This window comes from Salvelinus namaycush, unplaced genomic scaffold, assembly GCF_016432855.1.
Source record: "Salvelinus namaycush isolate Seneca unplaced genomic scaffold, SaNama_1.0 Scaffold96, whole genome shotgun sequence".
NCBI lineage: Eukaryota > Metazoa > Chordata > Actinopteri > Salmoniformes > Salmonidae > Salvelinus > Salvelinus namaycush.
In genome coordinates, this window is record NW_024061708.1 from 2,450 (window position 1) to 23,474 (window position 21,025).

General features: G+C 47.6%; 1 protein-coding gene across 1 annotated transcript in view; it reads right to left on the reverse strand.

The window, feature by feature from the left end:
- Positions 1-13,110: 13,110 nt before the first annotated feature.
- LOC120043569 (lysine-specific demethylase phf2-like) overlaps positions 13,111-21,025 on the reverse strand; it is a gene marked incomplete at its 3' end in the record, with an annotated part of 83,501 nt that continues 75,586 nt past the window's right edge. Inside the window, exons 12-16 of the mRNA XM_038988125.1 lie at positions 14,084-14,202; positions 13,809-13,984; positions 13,346-13,443; positions 13,261-13,291; positions 13,111-13,171 (exon numbers count right to left, since the gene is read on the reverse strand). Of these exons, the coding sequence (XP_038844053.1) occupies positions 13,111-13,171; positions 13,261-13,291; positions 13,346-13,443; positions 13,809-13,984; positions 14,084-14,202 (485 nt within the window). The remainder of the gene's footprint in view (positions 13,172-13,260; positions 13,292-13,345; positions 13,444-13,808; positions 13,985-14,083; positions 14,203-21,025) is intronic.

Below are 21,025 nucleotides of genomic sequence, written 5' to 3' on the forward strand. Positions count from 1 at the left end.
GAGATGACAGGGTTGAATGGGGCAGTAGGGCGGTGACAGGGTTGAATGGGGCAGTAGGGCAGTAGGGAGGTGACAGGGTTGAATGGGGCAGTAGGGAGGTGACAGGGTTGAATGGGACAGTAGGGCGGTGACAGGGTTGAATGGGACAGTAGGGCGGTGACAGGGTTGAATGGGGCAGTAGGGAGATGACAGGGTTGAATGGGGCAGTAGGGTGGTGACAGGGTTGAATGGGACAGTAGGGCAGTAGGGAGGTGACAGGGTTGAATGGGGCAGTAGGGAGGTGACAGGGTTGAATGGGGCAGTAGGGTGGTGACAGGGTTGAATGGGGCAGTAGGGCGGTGACAGGGTTGAATGGGACAGTAGGGCGGTGACAGGGTTGAATGGGACAGTAGGGCAGTAGGGTGGTGACAGGGTTGAATGGGACAGTAGGGAGGTGACAGGGTTGAATGGGACAGTAGGGAGGTGACAGGGTTGAATGGGGCAGTAGGGAGGTGACAGGGTTGAATGGGGCAGTAGGGAGGTGACAGGGTTGAATGGGGCAGTAGGGAGATGACAGGGTTGAATGGGGCAGTAGGGAGGTGACATGGTTGAATGGGACAGTAGGGAGATGACAGGGTTGAATGGGGCAGTAGGGCAGTAGGGCGGTGACAGGGTTGAATGGGGCAGTAGGGAGATGACAGGGTTGAATGGTGCAGTAGGGCAGTAGGGAGGTGACAGGGTTGAATGGGGCAGTAAGGAGGTGACAGGGTTGAATGGGGCAGTAGGGAGGTGACAGGGTTGAATGGGGCAGTAGGGAGGTGACAGGGTTGAATGGGGCAGTAGGGAGGTGACAGGGTTGAATGGGGCAGTAGGGTGGTGACAGGGTTGAATGGGGCAGTAGGGCGGTGACAGGGTTGAATGGGGCAGTAGGGCGGTGACAGGGTTGAATGGGACAGTAGGGCGGTGACAGGGTTGAATGGGGCGGTAGGGCGGTGACAGGGTTGAATGGGACAGTAGGGAGGTGACAGGGTTGAATGGGGCAGTAGGGAGGTGACAGGGTTGAATGGGACGGTAGGGAGGTGACAGGGTTGAATGGGACGGTAGGGAGGTGACAGGGTTGAATGGGACAGTAGGGAGATGACAGGGTTGAATGGGGCAGTAGGGCGGTGACAGGGTTGAATGGGACAGTAGGGAGATGACAGGGTTGAATGGGACAGTAGGGAGGTGACAGGGTTGAATGGGGCAGTAGGGAGATGACAGGGTTGAATGGGGCAGTAGGGCGGTGACAGGGTTGAATGGGGCAGTAGGGCAGTAGGGAGGTGACAGGGTTGAATGGGGCAGTAGGGAGGTGACAGGGTTGAATGGGACAGTAGGGCGGTGACAGGGTTGAATGGGACAGTAGGGCGGTGACAGGGTTGAATGGGGCAGTAGGGAGATGACAGGGTTGAATGGGGCAGTAGGGAGGTGACAGGGTTGAATGGGGCAGTAGGGTGGTGACAGGGTTGAATGGGGCAGTAGGGTGGTGACAGGGTTGAATGGGGCAGTAGGGCGGTGACAGGGTTGAATGGGGCAGTAGGGCGGTGACAGGGTTGAATGGGACAGTAGGGCGGTGACAGGGTTGAATGGGGCGGTAGGGCGGTGACAGGGTTGAATGGGACAGTAGGGAGGTGACAGGGTTGAATGGGACGGTAGGGAGGTGACAGGGTTGAATGGGACGGTAGGGAGGTGACAGGGTTGAATGGGACAGTAGGGAGATGACAGGGTTGAATGGGGCAGTAGGGCGGTGACAGGGTTGAATGGGACAGTAGGGAGATGACAGGATTGAATGGGACAGTAGGGAGGTGACAGGGTTGAATGGGGCAGTAGGGAGATGACAGGGTTGAATGGGGCAGTAGGGCGGTGACAGGGTTGAATGGGGCAGTAGGGAGGTGACAGGGTTGAATGGGGCAGTAGGGCAGTAGGGAGGTGACAGGGTTGAATGGGGCAGTAGGGAGGTGACAGGGTTGAATGGGACAGTAGGGCGGTGACAGGGTTGAATGGGACAGTAGGGCGGTGACAGGGTTGAATGGGGCAGTAGGGAGATGACAGGGTTGAATGGGGCAGTAGGGCAGTAGGGAGGTGACAGGGTTGAATGGGGCAGTAGGGAGGTGACAGGGTTGAATGGGGCAGTAGGGAGGTGACAGGGTTGAATGGGACAGTAGGGAGATGACAGGGTTGAATGGGACAGTAGGGAGGTGACAGGGTTGAATGGGACAGTAGGGCGGTGACAGGGTTGAATGGGACAGTAGGGAGATGAGTAGGGCGGTGACAGGGTTGAATGGGGCAGTAGGACAGTAGGGAGGTGACAGGGTTGAATGGGGCAGTAGGGCGGTGACAGGGTTGAATGGGACAGTAGGGCAGTGACAGGGTTGAATGGGACAGTAGGGCAGTAGGGCGGTGACAGGGTTGAATGGGGCAGTAGGGCGGTGACAGGGTTGAATGGGACAGTAGGGAGGTGACAGGGTTGAATGGGACAGTAGGGCGGTGACAGGGTTGAATGGGGCAGTAGGGCAGTAGGGAGGTGACAGGGTTGAATGGGACAGTAGGGCAGTAGGGAGGTGACAGGGTTGAATGGGGCAGTAGGGACATGACAGGGTTGAATGGGACAGTAGGGAGGTGACAGGGTTGAATGGGACAGTAGGGCGGTGACAGGGTTGAATGGGACAGTAGGGCAGTAGGGCGGTGACAGGGTTGAATGGGACAGTAGGGCGGTGACAGGGTTGAATGGGACAGTAGGGCAGTAGGGCGGTGACAGGGTTGAATGGGGCAGTAGGGCGGTGACAGGGTTGAATGGGACAGTAGGGCAGTAGGGAGGTGACAGGGTTGAATGGGACAGTAGGGCGGTGACAGGGTTGAATGGGACAGTAGGGCAGTAGGGCGGCGACAGGGTTGAATGGGGCAGTAGGGTGGTGACAGGGTTGAATGGGGCAGTAGGGAGGTGACAGGGTTGAATGGGGCAGTAGGGCAGTAGGGAGGTGACAGGGTTGAATGGGGCAGTAGGGAGGTGACAGGGTTGAATGGGACAGTAGGGAGATGACAGGGTTGAATGGGACAGTAGGGAGGTGACAGGGTTGAATGGGACAGTAGGGAGATGACAGGGTTGAATGGGACAGTAGGGAGGTGACAGGGTTGAATGGGACAGTAGGGAGGTGACAGGGTTGAATGGGGCAGTAGGGAGGTGACAGGGTTGAATGGGGCAGTAGGGAGGTGACAGGGTTGAATGGGGCAGTAGGGTGGTGACAGGGTTGAATGGGACAGTAGGGAGGTGACAGGGTTGAATGGGGCAGTAGGGAGGTGACAGGGTTGAATGGGACAGTAGGGAGGTGACAGGGTTGAATGGGACAGTAGGGCGGTGACAGGGTTGAATGGGACAGTAGGGAGATGAGTAGGGCGGTGACAGGGTTGAATGGGGCAGTAGGACAGTAGGGAGATGACAGGGTTGAATGGGGCAGTAGGGCGGTGACAGGGTTGAATGGGACAGTAGGGCAGTGACAGGGTTGAATGGGACAGTAGGGCAGTAGGGCGGTGACAGGGTTGAATGGGGCAGTAGGGCGGTGACAGGGTTGAATGGGACAGTAGGGAGGTGACAGGGTTGAATGGGACAGTAGGGCGGTGACAGGGTTGAATGGGGCAGTAGGGCAGTAGGGAGGTGACAGGGTTGAATGGGACAGTAGGGCAGTAGGGAGGTGACAGGGTTGAATGGGGCAGTAGGGACATGACAGGGTTGAATGGGACAGTAGGGCAGTAGGGCGGTGACAGGGTTGAATGGGGCAGTAGGGCGGTGACAGGGTTGAATGGGACAGTAGGGCAGTAGGGAGGTGACAGGGTTGAATGGGACAGTAGGGCGGTGACAGGGTTGAATGGGACAGTAGGGCAGTAGGGCGGCGACAGGGTTGAATGGGGCAGTAGGGTGGTGACAGGGTTGAATGGGGCAGTAGGGAGGTGACAGGGTTGAATGGGGCAGTAGGGCAGTAGGGAGGTGACAGGGTTGAATGGGGCAGTAGGGAGGTGACAGGGTTGAATGGGACAGTAGGGAGATGACAGGGTTGAATGGGACAGTAGGGAGATGACAGGGTTGAATGGGACAGTAGGGAGATGACAGGGTTGAATGGGGCAGTAGGGCGGTGACAGGGTTGAATGGGACAGTAGGGCGGTGACAGGGTTGAATGGGACAGTAGGGCGGTGACAGGGTTGAATGGGACAGTAGGGCGGTGACAGGGTTGAATGGGACAGTAGGGCGGTTACAGGGTTGAATGGGGCAGTAGGGCGGTGACAGGGTTGAATGGGACAGTAGGGCGGTGACAGGGTTGAATGGGACAGTAGGGCAGTAGGGCGGTGACAGGGTTGAATGGGACAGTAGGGCAGTAGGGCGGTGACAGGGTTGAATGGGGCAGTAGGGAGATGACAGGGTTGAATGGGACAGTAGGGCAGTAGGGAGGTGACAGGGTTGAATGGGGCAGTAGGGAGATGACAGGGTTGAATGGGACAGTAGGGCGGTGACAGGGTTGAATGGGACAGTAGGGCGGTGACAGGGTTGAATGGGACAGTAGGGCGGTGACAGGGTTGAATGGGGCAGTAGGGCGGTGACAGGGTTGAATGGGACAGTAGGGCGGTGACAGGGTTGAATGGGACAGTAGGGCAGTAGGGCGGTGACAGGGTTGAATGGGACAGTAGGGCGGTGACAGGGTTGAATGGGACAGTAGGGCGGTGACAGGGTTGAATGGGGCAGTAGGGAGGTGACAGGGTTGAATGGGACAGTAGGGCGGTGACAGGGTTGAATGGGGCAGTAGGGAGGTGACAGGGTTGAATGGGGCAGTAGGGAGGTGACAGGGTTGAATGGGGCAGTAGGGAGGTGACAGGGTTGAATGGGGCAGTAGGGAGGTGACAGGGTTGAATGGGGCAGTAGGGCGGTGACAGGGTTGAATGGGGCAGTAGGGAGGTGACAGGGTTGAATGGGGCAGTAGGGAGATGACAGGGTTGAATGGGGCAGTAGGGAGATGACAGGGTTGAATGGGACAGTAGGGCGGTGACAGGGTTGAATGGGGCAGTAGGGAGGTGACAGGGTTGAATGGGGCAGTAGGGTGGTGACAGGGTTGAATGGGACAGTAGGGCGGTGACAGGGTTGAATGGGACAGTAGGGCGGTGACAGGGTTGAATGGGGCAGTAGGGTGGTGACAGGGTTGAATGGGACAGTAGGGCGGTGACAGGGTTGAATGGGGCAGTAGGGCAGTAGGGCGGTGACAGGGTTGAATGGGGCAGTAGGGCAGTAGGGCGGTGACAGGGTTGAATGGGACAGTAGGGCGGTGACAGGGTTGAATGGGACAGTAGGGCGGTGACAGGGTTGAATGGGACAGTAGGGCGGTGACAGGGTTGAATGGGACAGTAGGGTGGTGACAGGGTTGAATGGGACAGTAGGGCAGTAGGGCGGTGACAGGGTTGAATGGGACAGTAGGGCAGTAGGGCGGTGACAGGGTTGAATGGGGCAGTAGGGCAGTAGGCTGGTGACAGGGTTGAATGGGGCAGTAGGGCAGTAGGGCGGTGACAGGGTTGAATGGGACAGTAGGGCGGTGACAGGGTTGAATGGGACAGTAGGGTGGTGACAGGGTTGAATGGGACAGTAGGGTGGTGACAGGGTTGAATGGGGCAGTAGGGAGGTGACAGGGTTGAATGGGGCAGCAGGGAGGTGACAGGGTTGAATGGGACAGTAGGGAGGTGACAGGGTTGAATGGGGCAGTAGGGCGGTGACAGGGTTGAATGGGGCAGTAGGGAGATGACAGGGTTGAATGGGGCAGTAGGGCAGTAGGGTGGTGACAGGGTTGAATGGGACAGTAGGGAGATGACAGGGTTGAATGGGACAGTAGGGCGGTGACAGGGTTGAATGGGACAGTAGGGAGGTGACAGGGTTGAATGGGACAGTAGGGTGGTGACAGGGTTGAATGGGGCAGTAGGGAGGTGACAGGGTTGAATGGGACAGTAGGGTGGTGACAGGGTTGAATGGGACAGTAGGGTGGTGACAGGGTTGAATGGGGCAGTAGGGAGGTGACAGGGTTGAATGGGACAGTAGGGCAGTAGGGAGGTGACAGGGTTGAATGGGACAGTAGGGAGGTGACAGGGTTGAATGGGGCAGTAGGGCGGTGACAGGGTTGAATGGGGCAGTAGGGAGGTGACAGGGTTGAATGGGGCAGTAGGGCAGTAGGGCGGTGACAGGGTTGAATGGGACAGTAGGGCGGTGACAGGGTTGAATGGGACAGTAGGGCGGTGACAGGGTTGAATGGGACAGTAGGGCAGTGACAGGGTTGAATGGGACAGTAGGGTGGTGACAGGGTTGAATGGGACAGTAGGGCAGTAGGGCGGTGACAGGGTTGAATGGGACAGTAGGGCAGTAGGGCGGTGACAGGGTTGAATGGGGCAGTAGGGCAGTAGGGTGGTGACAGGGTTGAATGGGGCAGTAGGGAGGTGACAGGGTTGAATGGGACAGTAGGGCAGTAGGGCGGTGACAGGGTTGAATGGGACAGTAGGGCGGTGACAGGGTTGAATGGGACAGTAGGGTGGTGACAGGGTTGAATGGGACAGTAGGGTGGTGACAGGGTTGAATGGGGCAGCAGGGAGGTGACAGGGTTGAATGGGGCAGCAGGGAGGTGACAGGGTTGAATGGGACAGTAGGGAGGTGACAGGGTTGAATGGGGCAGTAGGGCGGTGACAGGGTTGAATGGGGCAGTAGGGAGATGACAGGGTTGAATGGGGCAGTAGGGCAGTAGGGTGGTGACAGGGTTGAATGGGACAGTAGGGAGGTGACAGGGTTGAATGGGACAGTAGGGTGGTGACAGGGTTGAATGGGACAGTAGGGAGGTGACAGGGTTGAATGGGACAGTAGGGTGGTGACAGGGTTGAATGGGGCAGTAGGGAGGTGACAGGGTTGAATGGGGCAGTAGGGAGATGACAGGGTTGAATGGGACAGTAGGGTGGTGACAGGGTTGAATGGGGCAGTAGGGAGGTGACAGGGTTGAATGGGACAGTAGGGCAGTAGGGAGGTGACAGGGTTGAATGGGGCAGTAGGGAGGTGACAGGGTTGAATGGGACAGTAGGGAGGTGACAGGGTTGAATGGGGCAGTAGGGCGGTGACAGGGTTGAATGGGGCAGTAGGGAGGTGACAGGGTTGAATGGGGCAGTAGGGAGGTGACAGGGTTGAATGGGACAGTAGGGAGGTGACAGGGTTGAATGGGACAGTAGGGAGGTGACAGGGTTGAATGGGGCAGTAGGGCGGTGACAGGGTTGAATGGGGCAGTAGGGAGGTGACAGGGTTGAATGGGACAGTAGGGCGGTGACAGGGTTGAATGGGACAGTAGGGCGGTGACAGGGTTGAATGGGGCAGTAGGGAGATGACAGGGTTGAATGGGACAGTAGGGCGGTGACAGGGTTGAATGGGACAGTAGGGCAGTAGGGCGGTGACAGGGTTGAATGGGACAGTAGGGAGATGACAGGGTTGAATGGGACAGTAGGGAGATGACAGGGTTGAATGGGGCAGTAGGGCGGTGACAGGGTTGAATGGGACAGTAGGGAGGTGACAGGGTTGAATGGGGCAGTAGGGAGGTGACAGGGTTGAATGGGACAGTAGGGCGGTGACAGGGCAGTAGGGCGGTGACAGGGTTGAATGGGGCAGTAGGGCGGTGACAGGGTTGAATGGGGCAGTAGGGCGGTGACAGGGTTGAATGGGGCAGTAGGGCGGTGACAGGGCAGTAGGGCGGTGACAGGGTTGAATGGGGCAGTAGGGAGGTGACAGGGTTGAATGGGGCAGTAGGGCGGTGACAGGGTTGAATGGGGCAGTAGGGCGGTGACAGGGCAGTAGGGCGGTGACAGGGTTGAATGGGGCAGTAGGGCAGATTCTGCTGAGAATAGTGTAACAGGCCAAGGTCACCCCCTGCCCTCCCCTAACCTCTCAGCTATACGAGTAACCATCCCTACATCTGACCAAGGTCTGCCTCTCGCTCTACCTCTCGCTGCCTGCCTGCCTGCCTCTTTCTCTCTCTGCCTGCCTCTTTCGCTCTCTCTGCCTGCCTCTTTCGCTCTCTCTGCCTGCCTCTTTCGCTCTCTCTGCCTGCCTCTTTCGCTCTCTCTGCCTGCCTCTTTCGCTCTCTCTGCCTGCCTCTTTCGCTCTCTCTGCCTGCCTCTTTTCGCTCTCTCTGCCTGCCTCTTTTCGCTCTCTCTGCCTGCCTCTTTTCGCTCTCTCTGCCTGCCTCTTTTCGCTCTCTCTGCCTGCCTCTTTCGCTCTCTCTGCCTGCCTCTTTCGCTCTCTCTGCCTGCCTCTTTCGCTCTCTCTGCCTGCCTCTTTCGCTCTCTCTGCCTGCCTCTTTCTCTCTCTGCCTGAGGTTAGGAAGTGCAGCTCTTTCCACCTCATTTTGTGGGCAGTGTAAACATAGCCTGTCTTCTCCTGAGAGCCAGGTCTGCCTACGGCAGCATTTCTCAATAGCAAGGCTATGCTCACTGAGTCTGTACATAGTCAAAGCTTTCCTTAAATTTGGGTCAGTATCAGTGGTCAGGTATTCTGCCACTGTGTACTCTCTGTTTAGGGCCAAATAGCATTCTAGTTTGCTCTGTTTCCAATGTGTCAATTGATTATATTTTTATTTTCTCATGATTTGGTTGGGTCTAATTGTGTTGCTGTCCTGGGGCTCTGTGGGGTGTGTTTGTGTTTGTGAACAGAGCTCCAGGACCAGCTTGCTTAGGGGACTCTTCTCCAGGTTCATCTCTCTGTAGGTGATGGCTTTGTTATGGAAGGTTTGGGAATCGATTCCTTTTAGGTGGTTGGAGAATTTAACGGCTCTTTTCTAGATTTTGATAATTAGTGGGTATCGGCCTAATTCTGCTCTGCATGCATTATTTGGTGTTCTACGTTGTACACGGAGGATATTTTTGCAGAATTCTGCATGCAGAGTCTCAATTTGGTGTTTGTCCCATTTTGTGAATTCTTGGTTGGTGAGCGGACCCCAGACCTCACAACCATAAAGGGCAATGGGTTCTATATAACGGATTCAAGTATTTTTAGCCAGATCCTAATTGGTATGTCGAATTTAATGTTCCTTTTGATCGCATAGAAGGCCCTTCTTGCCTTGTCTCTCAGATAATTCACATCTTTGTAGAAGTTGCCTGTGGTGCTGAGGTTTAGGCCAAGGTTTGTATAGTTTTTGTGTGCTCTAGGGCAACGGTGTCTAGATGGAATTTGTATTTGTGGTCCTGGCGACTGGACCTTTTTTGGAACACCATTATTTTGGTTCACTGTAAGTGAAGAGAGATTCACTGTAAGTGCCCAGGTCTGACAGAATCTGTGCAGAAGATCTAGGTGCTGCTGTAGGCCCTCCTTGGTTGGTGACAGAAGCACCAGATCATCAGGAAACAGTAGACATTTGACTTCGGATTCTAGTAGGGTGAGGCCGGGTGCTGCAGACTGTTCTAGTGGGGTGAGGCCGGGTGCTGCAGACTGTTCTAGTGGGGTGAGGCCGGGTGCTGCAGACTGTTCTAGTGGGGTGAGGCCGGGTGCTGCAGACTGTTCTAGTGGGGTGAGGCCGGGTGCTGCAGACTGTTCTAGTGGGGTGAGGCCGGGTGCTGCAGACTGTTCTAGTGGGGTGAGGCCGGGTGCTGCAGACTGTTCTAGTGCCCTCGCCAATTCGTCAATATATATGTTGAAGAGGGTGGGGCTCAAGCTGCATCCCTGTCTCACCCCACGGCCCTGTGGGAAGAAATGTGTGTTTTTTGCCAATTTTAACCGCACACTTGTTTGTGTACATGGATTTTATAATGTTGTTTTTCCCCCAACACCACTTTCCATCAGCATACTCTCCTGCCAAATTGAGTCAAAGGCTTTTTTGAAATCAACAAAGCATGAGAAAAAGTTGCCTTTGTTTTGGTTTGTTTGTTGGTGTGCAGGGTGAACACGTACGTACGGTAATGTTTGGTTGTCAATTAGGGTGTGTAGGGTGAATACATGGTCTGTTGTACGGTAATTTGGTAAAAAGCCAATTTGACATTTGCTCAGTACATCGTTTTCACTGAGGAAATGTACGAGTCTGCTGTTAATGATAATGCAGAGGATTTTCCCAAGGTTGCTGTTGACGCATATCCCACGGTAGTTATTGGGGTCAAATCTGTCTCCACTTTCGTGGATTGGGGTGATCAGTCCTTGGTTCCAGATATTGGGGAAGATGCCAGAGCTGAGGATGACGTTAAAGAGTTTTAGTATTTAAGTCAATTGGAATTTGTGTTCTGTATATTTTATCATTTCATTGAGGATACCATCAATACCACAGGCCTTTTTGGGTTGGAGGGTTTGTATTTTGTGCTGTAGTTCATTCAATGTAATTGGAGAATCCAGTGGGTTCTGGTAGTCTTTAATAGTTGATTCTAGGATTTGTATTTGATCATATATATTTTTTTGCTGTTTGTGCTTCATTATAGGGCCAAAAAGACTAGAGAAGTGGTTTACCCATACATCTCCATTTTAGATAGATAACTCTTCGTGTTGTTGTTTGTTTAGTGTTTTCCAATTTTCCCAGAATTGGTTAGATTCTATGGATTCTTCAATTACATTCAGCTGATTTCTGACGTGCTGTTCCTTCTTTTTCCGTAGTGTATTTCTGTATTGTTTTAGTGATTCACCATAGTGAAGGCGTAGACTCAGGTTTTCCAGGTCTCTATGTTTTTGGTTGGACAGGTTTCTCAATTTCTTAGGTTTTTGCATTCTTCATCAAACCATTTGTCATTGTTGATCATTTTCTTCAGTTTTCTGTTTGAATTTTTTTTATTTTAAAGGGAAGCTGAGAGGTCAAATATACTGTTTAGGTTTTCTACTGCCAAGTTTACACCTTCACTATGACAGTGAAATGTTTAGTCCAGGAAGTTGTCGAAAAGGGATTGGATTTTGTTGTTGCCTAATTGGTTTTTGGTAGGTTTACTCATTTTTCTCTGTTATAGATTCCTTTCATCTATAGCATTTCTTAAAATTATTCAGTTCCTTTTGGCTTTGATGCCTCATGATTGAGTATTGCTGACCAACTGGCAGGTGTCTTCACTGACATTTTCAACCTGTCCCTGACCGAGTCTGTGATACCAACATGTTTCAAGCAGACCACCATAGTCCCTGTGCCCAAGAACACTAAGGTGACCCGCCTAAATGACTACCGACCCGTAGAACTCACGTCTGTAACCATGAAATGCTTTGAAAGGCTGGTCATGGCTCACATCAACACCATTATCCCAGAAACCCTAGACCCACTTCAATTTGCATACCGCCCCAACAGATCCACAGACGACACAATCTCTTACATTCCACACTGCACTTCACCACCTGGACAAAAGGAACACCTATGTGAGAATGCTATTCATTGACTACAGCTCAGCGTTCAACACCATAGTGCCTACAAAGCTCATCACTAAACTAAGGACCCTGGGACTAAACACCTCCCTCTGCAACTGGATCCTGGACTTCCTGACGGGCCTCCCCCAGGTGGTGAGGGTAGACAACAACATGTCTGCCACGCTGATCCTCAACACTGGAGCTCCCCAGGGGTGCGTGCTCAGTCCCCTCCTGTACTCCCTGTTCACCCATGACTGCATGGCCAGGCACGACTCCAACACCCTCATTAAGTTTGCAGACGACACAACAGTGGTAGGCCTGATCACCGACAACGACGAGACAGCCTATAGGGAGTTGGAGACCTGATCTTGTGGTGCAAGGACAACAACCTCTCCCTCAACGTGATCAAGACAAAAGGAGATGATTGTGGACTACAGGAAAAGGAGGACCGAGCACACCCCCCTTATCATCGACAGAGCTGTAGTGGAGCAGGTTGAGCGCTTCAAATTCCTTGGTGTCCACATCACCAACAAACTAACATGGTCCAAACACACCAAGACAGTTGTGAAGCGGGCACAACAAAACCTATTCCCCCTCAAGTGACTTAAAAGATTTGGCATGAGTCCTGAGATCCTCAAAAGGTTCTACAGCTGCACCATCGAGAGCATCCTGACCGGTTGCATCACTGCCTGGTATGTCAACTGCTCTGCCTCTGACCGCAAGGCACTACAGAGGGTAGTGCGTACGGCCCAGTACATCACCGGGGCCAAGCTTCCTGCCATCCAGGACCTCTATACCAGGCGGTGTCAGAGGAAGGCCCTAGAAATTGTCAAAGACCCCAGCATCCCCAGTCATAGACTGTTCTCTCTACTACCGCATGGCAAGCGGTACCGGAGTGCCAAGTCTAGGACAAAAAGGCTTCTCAACAGTTTTTACCCCCAAGCCATAAGACTCCCGAACAGGTAACCAAATGGCTACCCGGACTATTTACATTGTATGCATTTGGACCTTTAAAAACCTTCTGTATGTAAAATATAGTTTGCTCTATCTCGGAAAATAAATCAATGTGACTCTGGACGATGTTTGTTTCCAACATTACGCCGGTTTTCCTAAAGACATGGGAGTCCACTTCATGTTCTACTTCCTTACTTCCAAATGTGAAGATGCTGCTACCACGGCAACACTAAAACACAGCCATATGTGATCTCTATTGCTACTTGCATGTTTTTTTAAACCATCACATGGAATTCATTAAGGAGCTCATGGAAGGATATTCCAGAATGTTTTCCTCTGGACTGTTCTACTCTTGGAACGCCTCATTAGGTTGTTCTCTTCGTGGGAACGTAGAAATAGAAATATCAGAGTGTAATTAGAGTCTGTAGTTCTGGACGTTAGCTGGCTAATAGGACAGCTGAGTTAGAACCATTAGCCTGCTTCCCAAATGGGATCCTGTTCCTTATATAGTGCACTACCTTTGACTAGGGTGCTATTTGGGACTTTGTCTTGGGAATGGGATCTAGTCTCTCTATGGACATAACTGATACCCACTTGACACTATTGCGCTGACCTGACCCCAACCGTAATGAGCTCAGATATTTTCTAGCCACATGGTCCTTCCTATATTATTGGTGAGTTAAGGGGAGGAGGTGACATACCCTGGGAACAGAGGGGAGGAGGTGACATACCCTGGGAACAGAGGAGAGGAGGTGACATACCCTGGGAACAGAGGAGAGGAGGTGACATACCCTGGGAACAGAGGGGAGGAGGTGACATACCCTGGGAACAGAGGGGAGGAGGTGACATACCCTGGGAATAGAGGAGAGGAGGTGACATACCCTGGGAACAGAGGAGAGGAGGTGACATACCCTGGGAACAGAGGAGAGGAGGTGACATACCCTGGGAACAGAGGGGAGGAGGTGACATACCCTGGGAACAGAGGGGAGGAGGTGACACACCCTGGGAACAGAGGAGATGACATACCCTGAGAACAGAGGGGAGGAGGTCACGTTCCTTGACAGCAGAGGGGAGGAGCTTTGGCTTCTTGGATGGGTGGATTGGGTCTTTGATGTTTGACAGGACTGGAACAGGAAGAGAAGAGACAGTCAATCAACAACTAGTAAATCAGTCCATTTTGATATAATTCATTATTAAGTAAATACATCATTGTATCCAGTATACTTTTTCCTATCTAATCTCTGTCTCAGTATCTATGTCTCAGGAGTCAAAGGACCATTTTCTCTCCAGTAGTAGTCTGACATCATTATGTCTCAGGAGTCAAAGGACCATTTTCTCTCCAGTAGTAGTCTGACATCATTATGTCTCAGGAGTCAAAGGACCATTTTCTCTCCAGTAGTAGTTTGTCATCTTTATGTGTCAGTACTCACAGGATAAGGACCATTTTCTCTCCAGTAGTAGTTTGTCATCTTTATGTGTCAGTACTCACAGGATAAGTCCCTCTTGACTGCGTTCTTTTTCCTCCTGATGGGGAACTCATCAATCTTCAACTCTCCTTCGTCTGACACGTACTCGTATTCGTCTCTCACCGGCTTGGCCTTGTCCTCCTTTAGGTTATGTAACGAGCTGAACACACTGGAGTTGGGCTGGGGCTTCAGCTTAGAACTGGGAGAGAGAGAGAGAAGGGGGGACGGACGGACACAGGACAGTAAGGAACTGGTGCAAGTTACACACCCACACAATACATGTACACAGTATACATACCCGAGTAGCTTCTTGTGTGTCAATGAGAATGAAAACTTGTCTTTGTTGCCTGATAGCGGTGTTCTCTCAAACTTGTGCTCTTCAGTTTCCATCTTCAGTAAGGAATCTGGTTTGCTGTTCTGTAATGGATATGAACAACAATGAGAACTTAATGTTATGTTTAGAGGATCTGGCAGAAGGACATACAACATGTTTATAACATTGCAATGGAGAGTTGCAAAGAAAAAGCCACATCTCAGACTGGTCAATAAAAATAAAAGATTAAGATGAGCAAAAGAACACAGACACTGAACAGAGGAACTCTGTCTAGAAGGCCAGCATCCCGGAGTAGCCTCTTCACCGTTGACGTTGAGACTGGTGTTTTGTGGGTACTATTTAATGAAGCTGCCAGTTGAGGACTTGTGAGGCGTCTTTCTCAAACTAGACACTCTAATGTACTTGTCCTCTTGCTCAGTTGTGCACCGGGGCCTCCCACTCCTCTTTCTATTCTGGTTAGAGCCAGTTTGTGCTGTTCTGTGAAGGGAGTAGTACACAGCATTGTACCAGATCTTCAGTTTCTTGTCATTTTCTCTCATGGAATAGCCTTCATTTCTCAGAACAATAATAGACTGACGAGTTTCAGAAGAAAGGTTTTTGTTTCTGGCCATTTTGAGCCTGTAATCGAACCCACAAATGCTGATGCTCCAGATACTCAACTAGTCTAAAGAAGGCCAGTTTTATTGCTTCTTTAATCAGGAAAACAGTTTTCAGCTGTGCTAACATAATTGCAAAATGGTTTTCTAATGATCAATTAGCCTTTTAAAGTGATAAACTTGGATTAGCTAACACAACGTGCCATTGGAACACAGGAGTGATGGTTGCTGATAACGGGCCTCTGTACGCCTATGTAGATATTCCATTAAAAATCAGCCATTTCCAGCTACAATAGTAATTTACAACATTAACAATGTCTACACGGTATTTCTAATCAATTTTATGTTATTTTAATGGACAAAAAAGTTGCTTTTCTTTCAAAAACAAAGACATTTCTAAGTGACCCCAAAATTATGAACGGTAGTGTATATCTACCAGGGTCTCCAGAAGATGTGGTCTACTGGGATAACTGATGAATATCTATCTACCAGGGTCTCCAGAAGATGTGGTCTACTGGGATAACTGATGAATATCTATCTACCAGGGTCTCCAGAAGATGTGGTCTACTGGGATAACTGATGAATATCTATCTACCAGGGTCTCCAGAAGATGTGGTCTACTGGGATAACTGATGAATATCTATCTACCAGGGTCTCCAGAAGATGTGGTCTACTGGGATAACTGATGAATATCTATCTACCAGGGTCTCCAGAAGATGTGGTCTACTGGGATAACTGATGAATATCTATCTACCAGGGTCTCCAGAAGATGTGGTCTACTGGGATAACTGATGAATATCTATCTACCAGGGTCTCCAGAAGATGTGGTCTACTGGGATAACTGATGAATATCTATCTACCAGGGTCTCCAGAAGATGTGGTCTACTGGGATAACTGATGAATATCTATCTACCAGGGTCTCCAGAAGATGTGGTCTACTGGGATAACTGATGAATATCTATCTACCAGGGTCTCCAGAAGATGTGGTCTACTGGGATAACTGATGAATATCTATCTACCAGGGTCTCCAGAAGATGTGGTCTACTGGGATAACTGATGAATATCTATCTACCAGGGTCTCCAGAAGATGTGGTCTACTGGGATAACTGATGAATATCTATCTACCAGGGTCTCCAGAAGATGTGGTCTACTGGGATAACTGATGAATATCTATCTACCAGGGTCTCCAGAAGATGTGGTCTACTGGGATAACTGATGAATATCTATCTACCAGGGTCTCCAGAAGATGTGGTCTACTGGGATAACTGATGAATATCTATCTACCAGGGTCTCCAGAAGATGTGGTCTACTGGGATAACTGATGAATATCTATCTACCAGGGTCTCCAGAAGATGTGGTCTACTGGGATAACTGATGAATATCTATCTACCAGGGTCTCCAGAAGATGTGGTCTACTGGGATAACTGATGAATATCTATCTACCAGGGTCTCCAGAAGATGTGGTCTACTGGGATAACTGATGAATATCTATCTACCAGGGTCTCCAGAAGATGTGGTCTACTGGGATAACTGATGAATATCTATCTACCAGGGTCTCCAGAAGATGTGGTCTACTGGGATAACTGATGAATATCTATCTACCAGGGTCTCCAGAAGATGTGGTCTACTGGGATAACTGATGAATATCTATCTACCAGGGTCTCCAGAAGATGTGGTCTACTGGGATAACTGATGAATATCTATCTACCAGGGTCTCCAGAAGATGTGGTCTACTGGGATAACTGATGAATATCTATCTACCAGGGTCTCCAGAAGATGTGGTCTACTGGGATAACTGATGAATATCTATCTACCAGGGTCTCCAGAAGATGTGGTCTACTGGGATAACTGATGAATATCTATCTACCAGGGTCTCCAGTCCATCAGTGAAACAGAGGTGGTCTGTGATTACCTGTGAATTATCTATCTACCAGGTCCTACAGAAGAGGTGGTCTGTGATTATCTATCTACCAGGTCCTATAGAAGAGGTGGTCTGTGATTATCTATCTACCTGCCTGTTTATCCACCAGGTAAAGATGTGGCCTGTTTATCCACCAGGTGAAGATGTGGTCTGATCTGATCTTGCCTGTTTATCTACCAGGTAAAGATGTGGCCTGTTTATCCACCAGGTGAAGATGTGGTCTGATCTGATCTTAGTTTCTATGACCTGGCTATATCTACCAGGTGAAGATGTGGTCTGATCTGATCTTAGTTTCTATGACCTGGCTATATCTACCAGGTGAAGATGTGGTCTGATCTGATCTGATCTATGACCTGGCTGTATCTACCAGGTAAAGATGTGGTCTGATCTGATCTTAGTTTCTATGCCCTGGCTATATCTACCAGGTAAAGATGTGGTCTGATCTGATCTAGCCAGTTTATCCACCAGGTAAAGATGTGGACTGATCTGATCTGATCTTAGTTTCTATGACCTGGCTGTATCTACCAGTCCATGTGTTAGTGTTTGAGGTGCAGTTAGCTCCACTCTTTAGAGGGACCAGGACCCTTGGAATGACTACAGACATTCCAACCGGAACACTTTGACAAGTTTCCACGAAACTAAAGCCGACTAATGTCTTCCGTTCACTCCGACTAAGCTTTCCTCCAGAACCCATCCCATGTTATCCAGCTATAATGACACAACAGCCTCCTTAGAGCAGTGGCCGCATCCCAAATGGAACCCTATACCCTGTAGTGAACTACTTTTGACCAGAGTCCTCTACACCTTATAGGGGAACAGGGTAGCATTTGGAACCCCCCCCCTCCACCCCACCAGCAGAACTCCCGGCAGATGTGAATGCTTATGGGTGGAATGTTGTGGATATGACATAGTTGTGAGGACCGAGACGGTTGGCTGAGCCTGGGTTCTAGAAGCTTTGAACAGTTCCAGGACTCTAATTGTGAGTAAAACCACGGTGTTAGTTTAGTTGATTACTATGATCGATAGTGTGTTAATCACTTTGCCGTTATACAACATTCATTATACAACATCTCGGCTTCTCAAGCTTTAATAGAACACAACCATTTGTATCTTCTTTGAAACAGCATCCAGCTTGAATTGGGTTTATTGTTACGTTTATCCATCATTATCATGTTTACTTTGGTCCATGTGTTTTTAAAGCATGCCAAGACAGTCTTGACTCAATCTATTCTGTATTTTACCTTTGATTTTCAACTCAAACTATTATATATATATATATATATATCTTACCCAACTATTCTGTATCTAACCTAACTATACTGTATCTAACCTAACTATACTGTATCTAACCTAACTATACTGTATCTAACCTAACTATTCTGTATCTAACCTAACTATTCTGTATCTAACCTAACTATTCTGTATCTAACCTAACTATTCTGTATCTAACCTAACTATTCTGTATCTAACCTAACTATTCTGTATCTAACCTAACTATACTGTATCTAACCTAACTATACTGTATCTAACCTAACTATTCTGTATCTAACATAACCTAACTATTCTGTATCTAACCTAACTATTCTGTATCTAACCTAACTATTCTGTATCTAACCTAACTATTCTGTATCTAACCTAACTATACTGTATCTAACCTAACTATACTGTATCTAACCTAACTATTCTGTATCTAACCTAACTATACTGTATCTAACCTAACTATTCTGTATCTAACCTAACTATTCTGTATCTAACCTAACTATTCTGTATCTAACCTAACTATACTGTATCTAACCTAACTATACTGTATCTAACCTAACTATTCTGTATCTAACCTAACTATACTGTATCTAACCTAACTATTCTGTATCTAACCTAACTATTCTGTATCTAACCTAACTATTCTGTATCTAACCTAACTATTCTGTATCTAACCTAACTATACTGTATCTAACCTAACTATTCTGTATCTAACCTAACTATACTGTATCTAACCTAACTATACTGTATCTAACCTAACTATTCTGTATCTAACCTAACTATTCTGTATCTAACCTAACTATTCTGTATCTAACCTAACTATACTGTATCTAACCTAACTATTCTGTATCTAACATAACCTAACTATTCTGTATCTAACCTAACTATTCTGTATCTAACCTAACTATTCTGTATCTAACCTAACTATTCTGTATCTAACCTAACTATTCTGTATCTAACCTAACTATTCTGTATCTAACCTAACTATCTTAACTAACTATGATGTATCTTAACTAACTATGATGTATCTTAACTAACTATGATGTATCTTAACTAACTATGATGTATCTTAACTACGATGTATCTTAACTAACTAGTCTGTATCTTAACTAACTATGATGTATCTTAACTAGCTATGATGTATATTAATTAACTATGATGTATCTTAACTAACTATGATGTATCTTAACTACGATGTATCTTAACTAACTAGTCTGTATCTTAACTAACTATGATGTATCTTAACTAACTATGATGTATATTAATTAACTATAATGTATCTTAACTAACTATGATGTATCTTAACTAACTATGATGTATCTTACCTAACTTAACTAGTCTGTATTTTACCGAACCTTACAAACTATTCAGTCTCTTAACTAGATATGATGTATCTTAACTACGATGTATCTTAACTAACTATGATGTATCTAACCTAACTATCTTAACTAACTATGATGTATCTTAACTAACTATCTTAACTAGCTATGATGTATCTTAACTAGCTATGATGTATCTTAACTAGCTATGATGTATCTTAACTAGCTATGATGTATCTTAACTAGCTATGATGTATCTTAACTAACTATGATGTATCTTAACTAGCTATGATGTATCTTAACTAGCTATGATGTATCTTAACTAACTATGATGTATCTTAACTAACTATGATGTATCTTAACTAACTATGATGTATCTTAACTAGCTATGATGTATCTTAACTAACTATGATGTATCTTAACTAGCTATAATGTATCTTAACTAACTATGATGTATCTTAACTAACTATGATGTATCTTAACTAACTATGATGTATCTTAACTAACTATGATGTATCTTACCTAACTTAACTAGTCTGTATTTTACCGAACTTTACAAACTATTCAGTCTCTTAACTAGCTATGATGTATCTTAACTAACTATGAAGTATCTTAACTAGCTATGATGTATCTAACCTAACTATCTTAACTAACTATGATGTATCTTAACTAACTATCTTAACTAACTATGATGTATCTTAACTAACTATGATGTATCTTAACTAACTATGATGTATCTTAACTATGATGTATATTAACTAACTATGATGTGTCTTAACTAGCTATGATGTATCTTAACTAGCTATGATGTATCTTAACTAACTATGATGTATCTAACCTAACTATCTTAACTAACTATGATGTATCTTAACTAAATATGATGTATCTTAACTAACTATGATGTATCTTAACTAGCTATTCTGTATCTTAACTAGCTATGATGTATCTTAACTAGCTATGATGTATCTTAACTAGCTATGATGTATCTTAACTAGCTATGATGTATCTTAACTAGCTATGATGTATCTAAACTAGCTATGATGTATCTTAGCTATGATGTATCTTAACTATGATGTATATTAACTAGCTATGATGTATCTTAACTAGCTATGCTGTATCTTAACTAGCTATGATGTATCTTAACTAGCTATGATGTATCTTAACTAACTCGGATGTATCTTAACTAACTAGGATGTATCTTACCTAACTTAACTAGTCTGTATTTTACCTAACTTTACAAACTATTCAGTCTCTTAACTAGATATGATGTATCTTAACTAGCTATGCTGTATCTTAACTAGGATGTATCTTAACTAACTAGGATGTATCTTAACTAGGATGTATCTTAACTAACTAGGATGTATCTTACCTAACTTAACTAGTCGGTATAACATTTTCTAACAACCTAATTTTGACCAAAATTAACCAGAGAGATTACTGCTTCCTGTTGTATTTCCCCAAGCTGTACGGAGGGAGCTCTGGCCAACAAACAGCAGAGACCTGAGGACACCATCCAACCTGGAACTGAGTGACTAGTGTTTGGTCTGATGCTATTTTGAAAGCCAAGAAGAAAAAGAACAATGAAAAAAGAAAAGAAAATGAAAGTACATTACAATGATATATTGTAACTGATATAATACACTGTAACTGGGGACTGAATGCTCAGGTAAGGCTCACAGACCAGATACAAATTCAATTATCTCTAAGGTGTGAAGGAAAAGGCCTTTGGGCCAAACAAGTGTCATCAGAAGACCCCTCCTGCTGTTCACTGGCATGGTACTGATTCCACCTGGCGATCTGTCCACTGTCT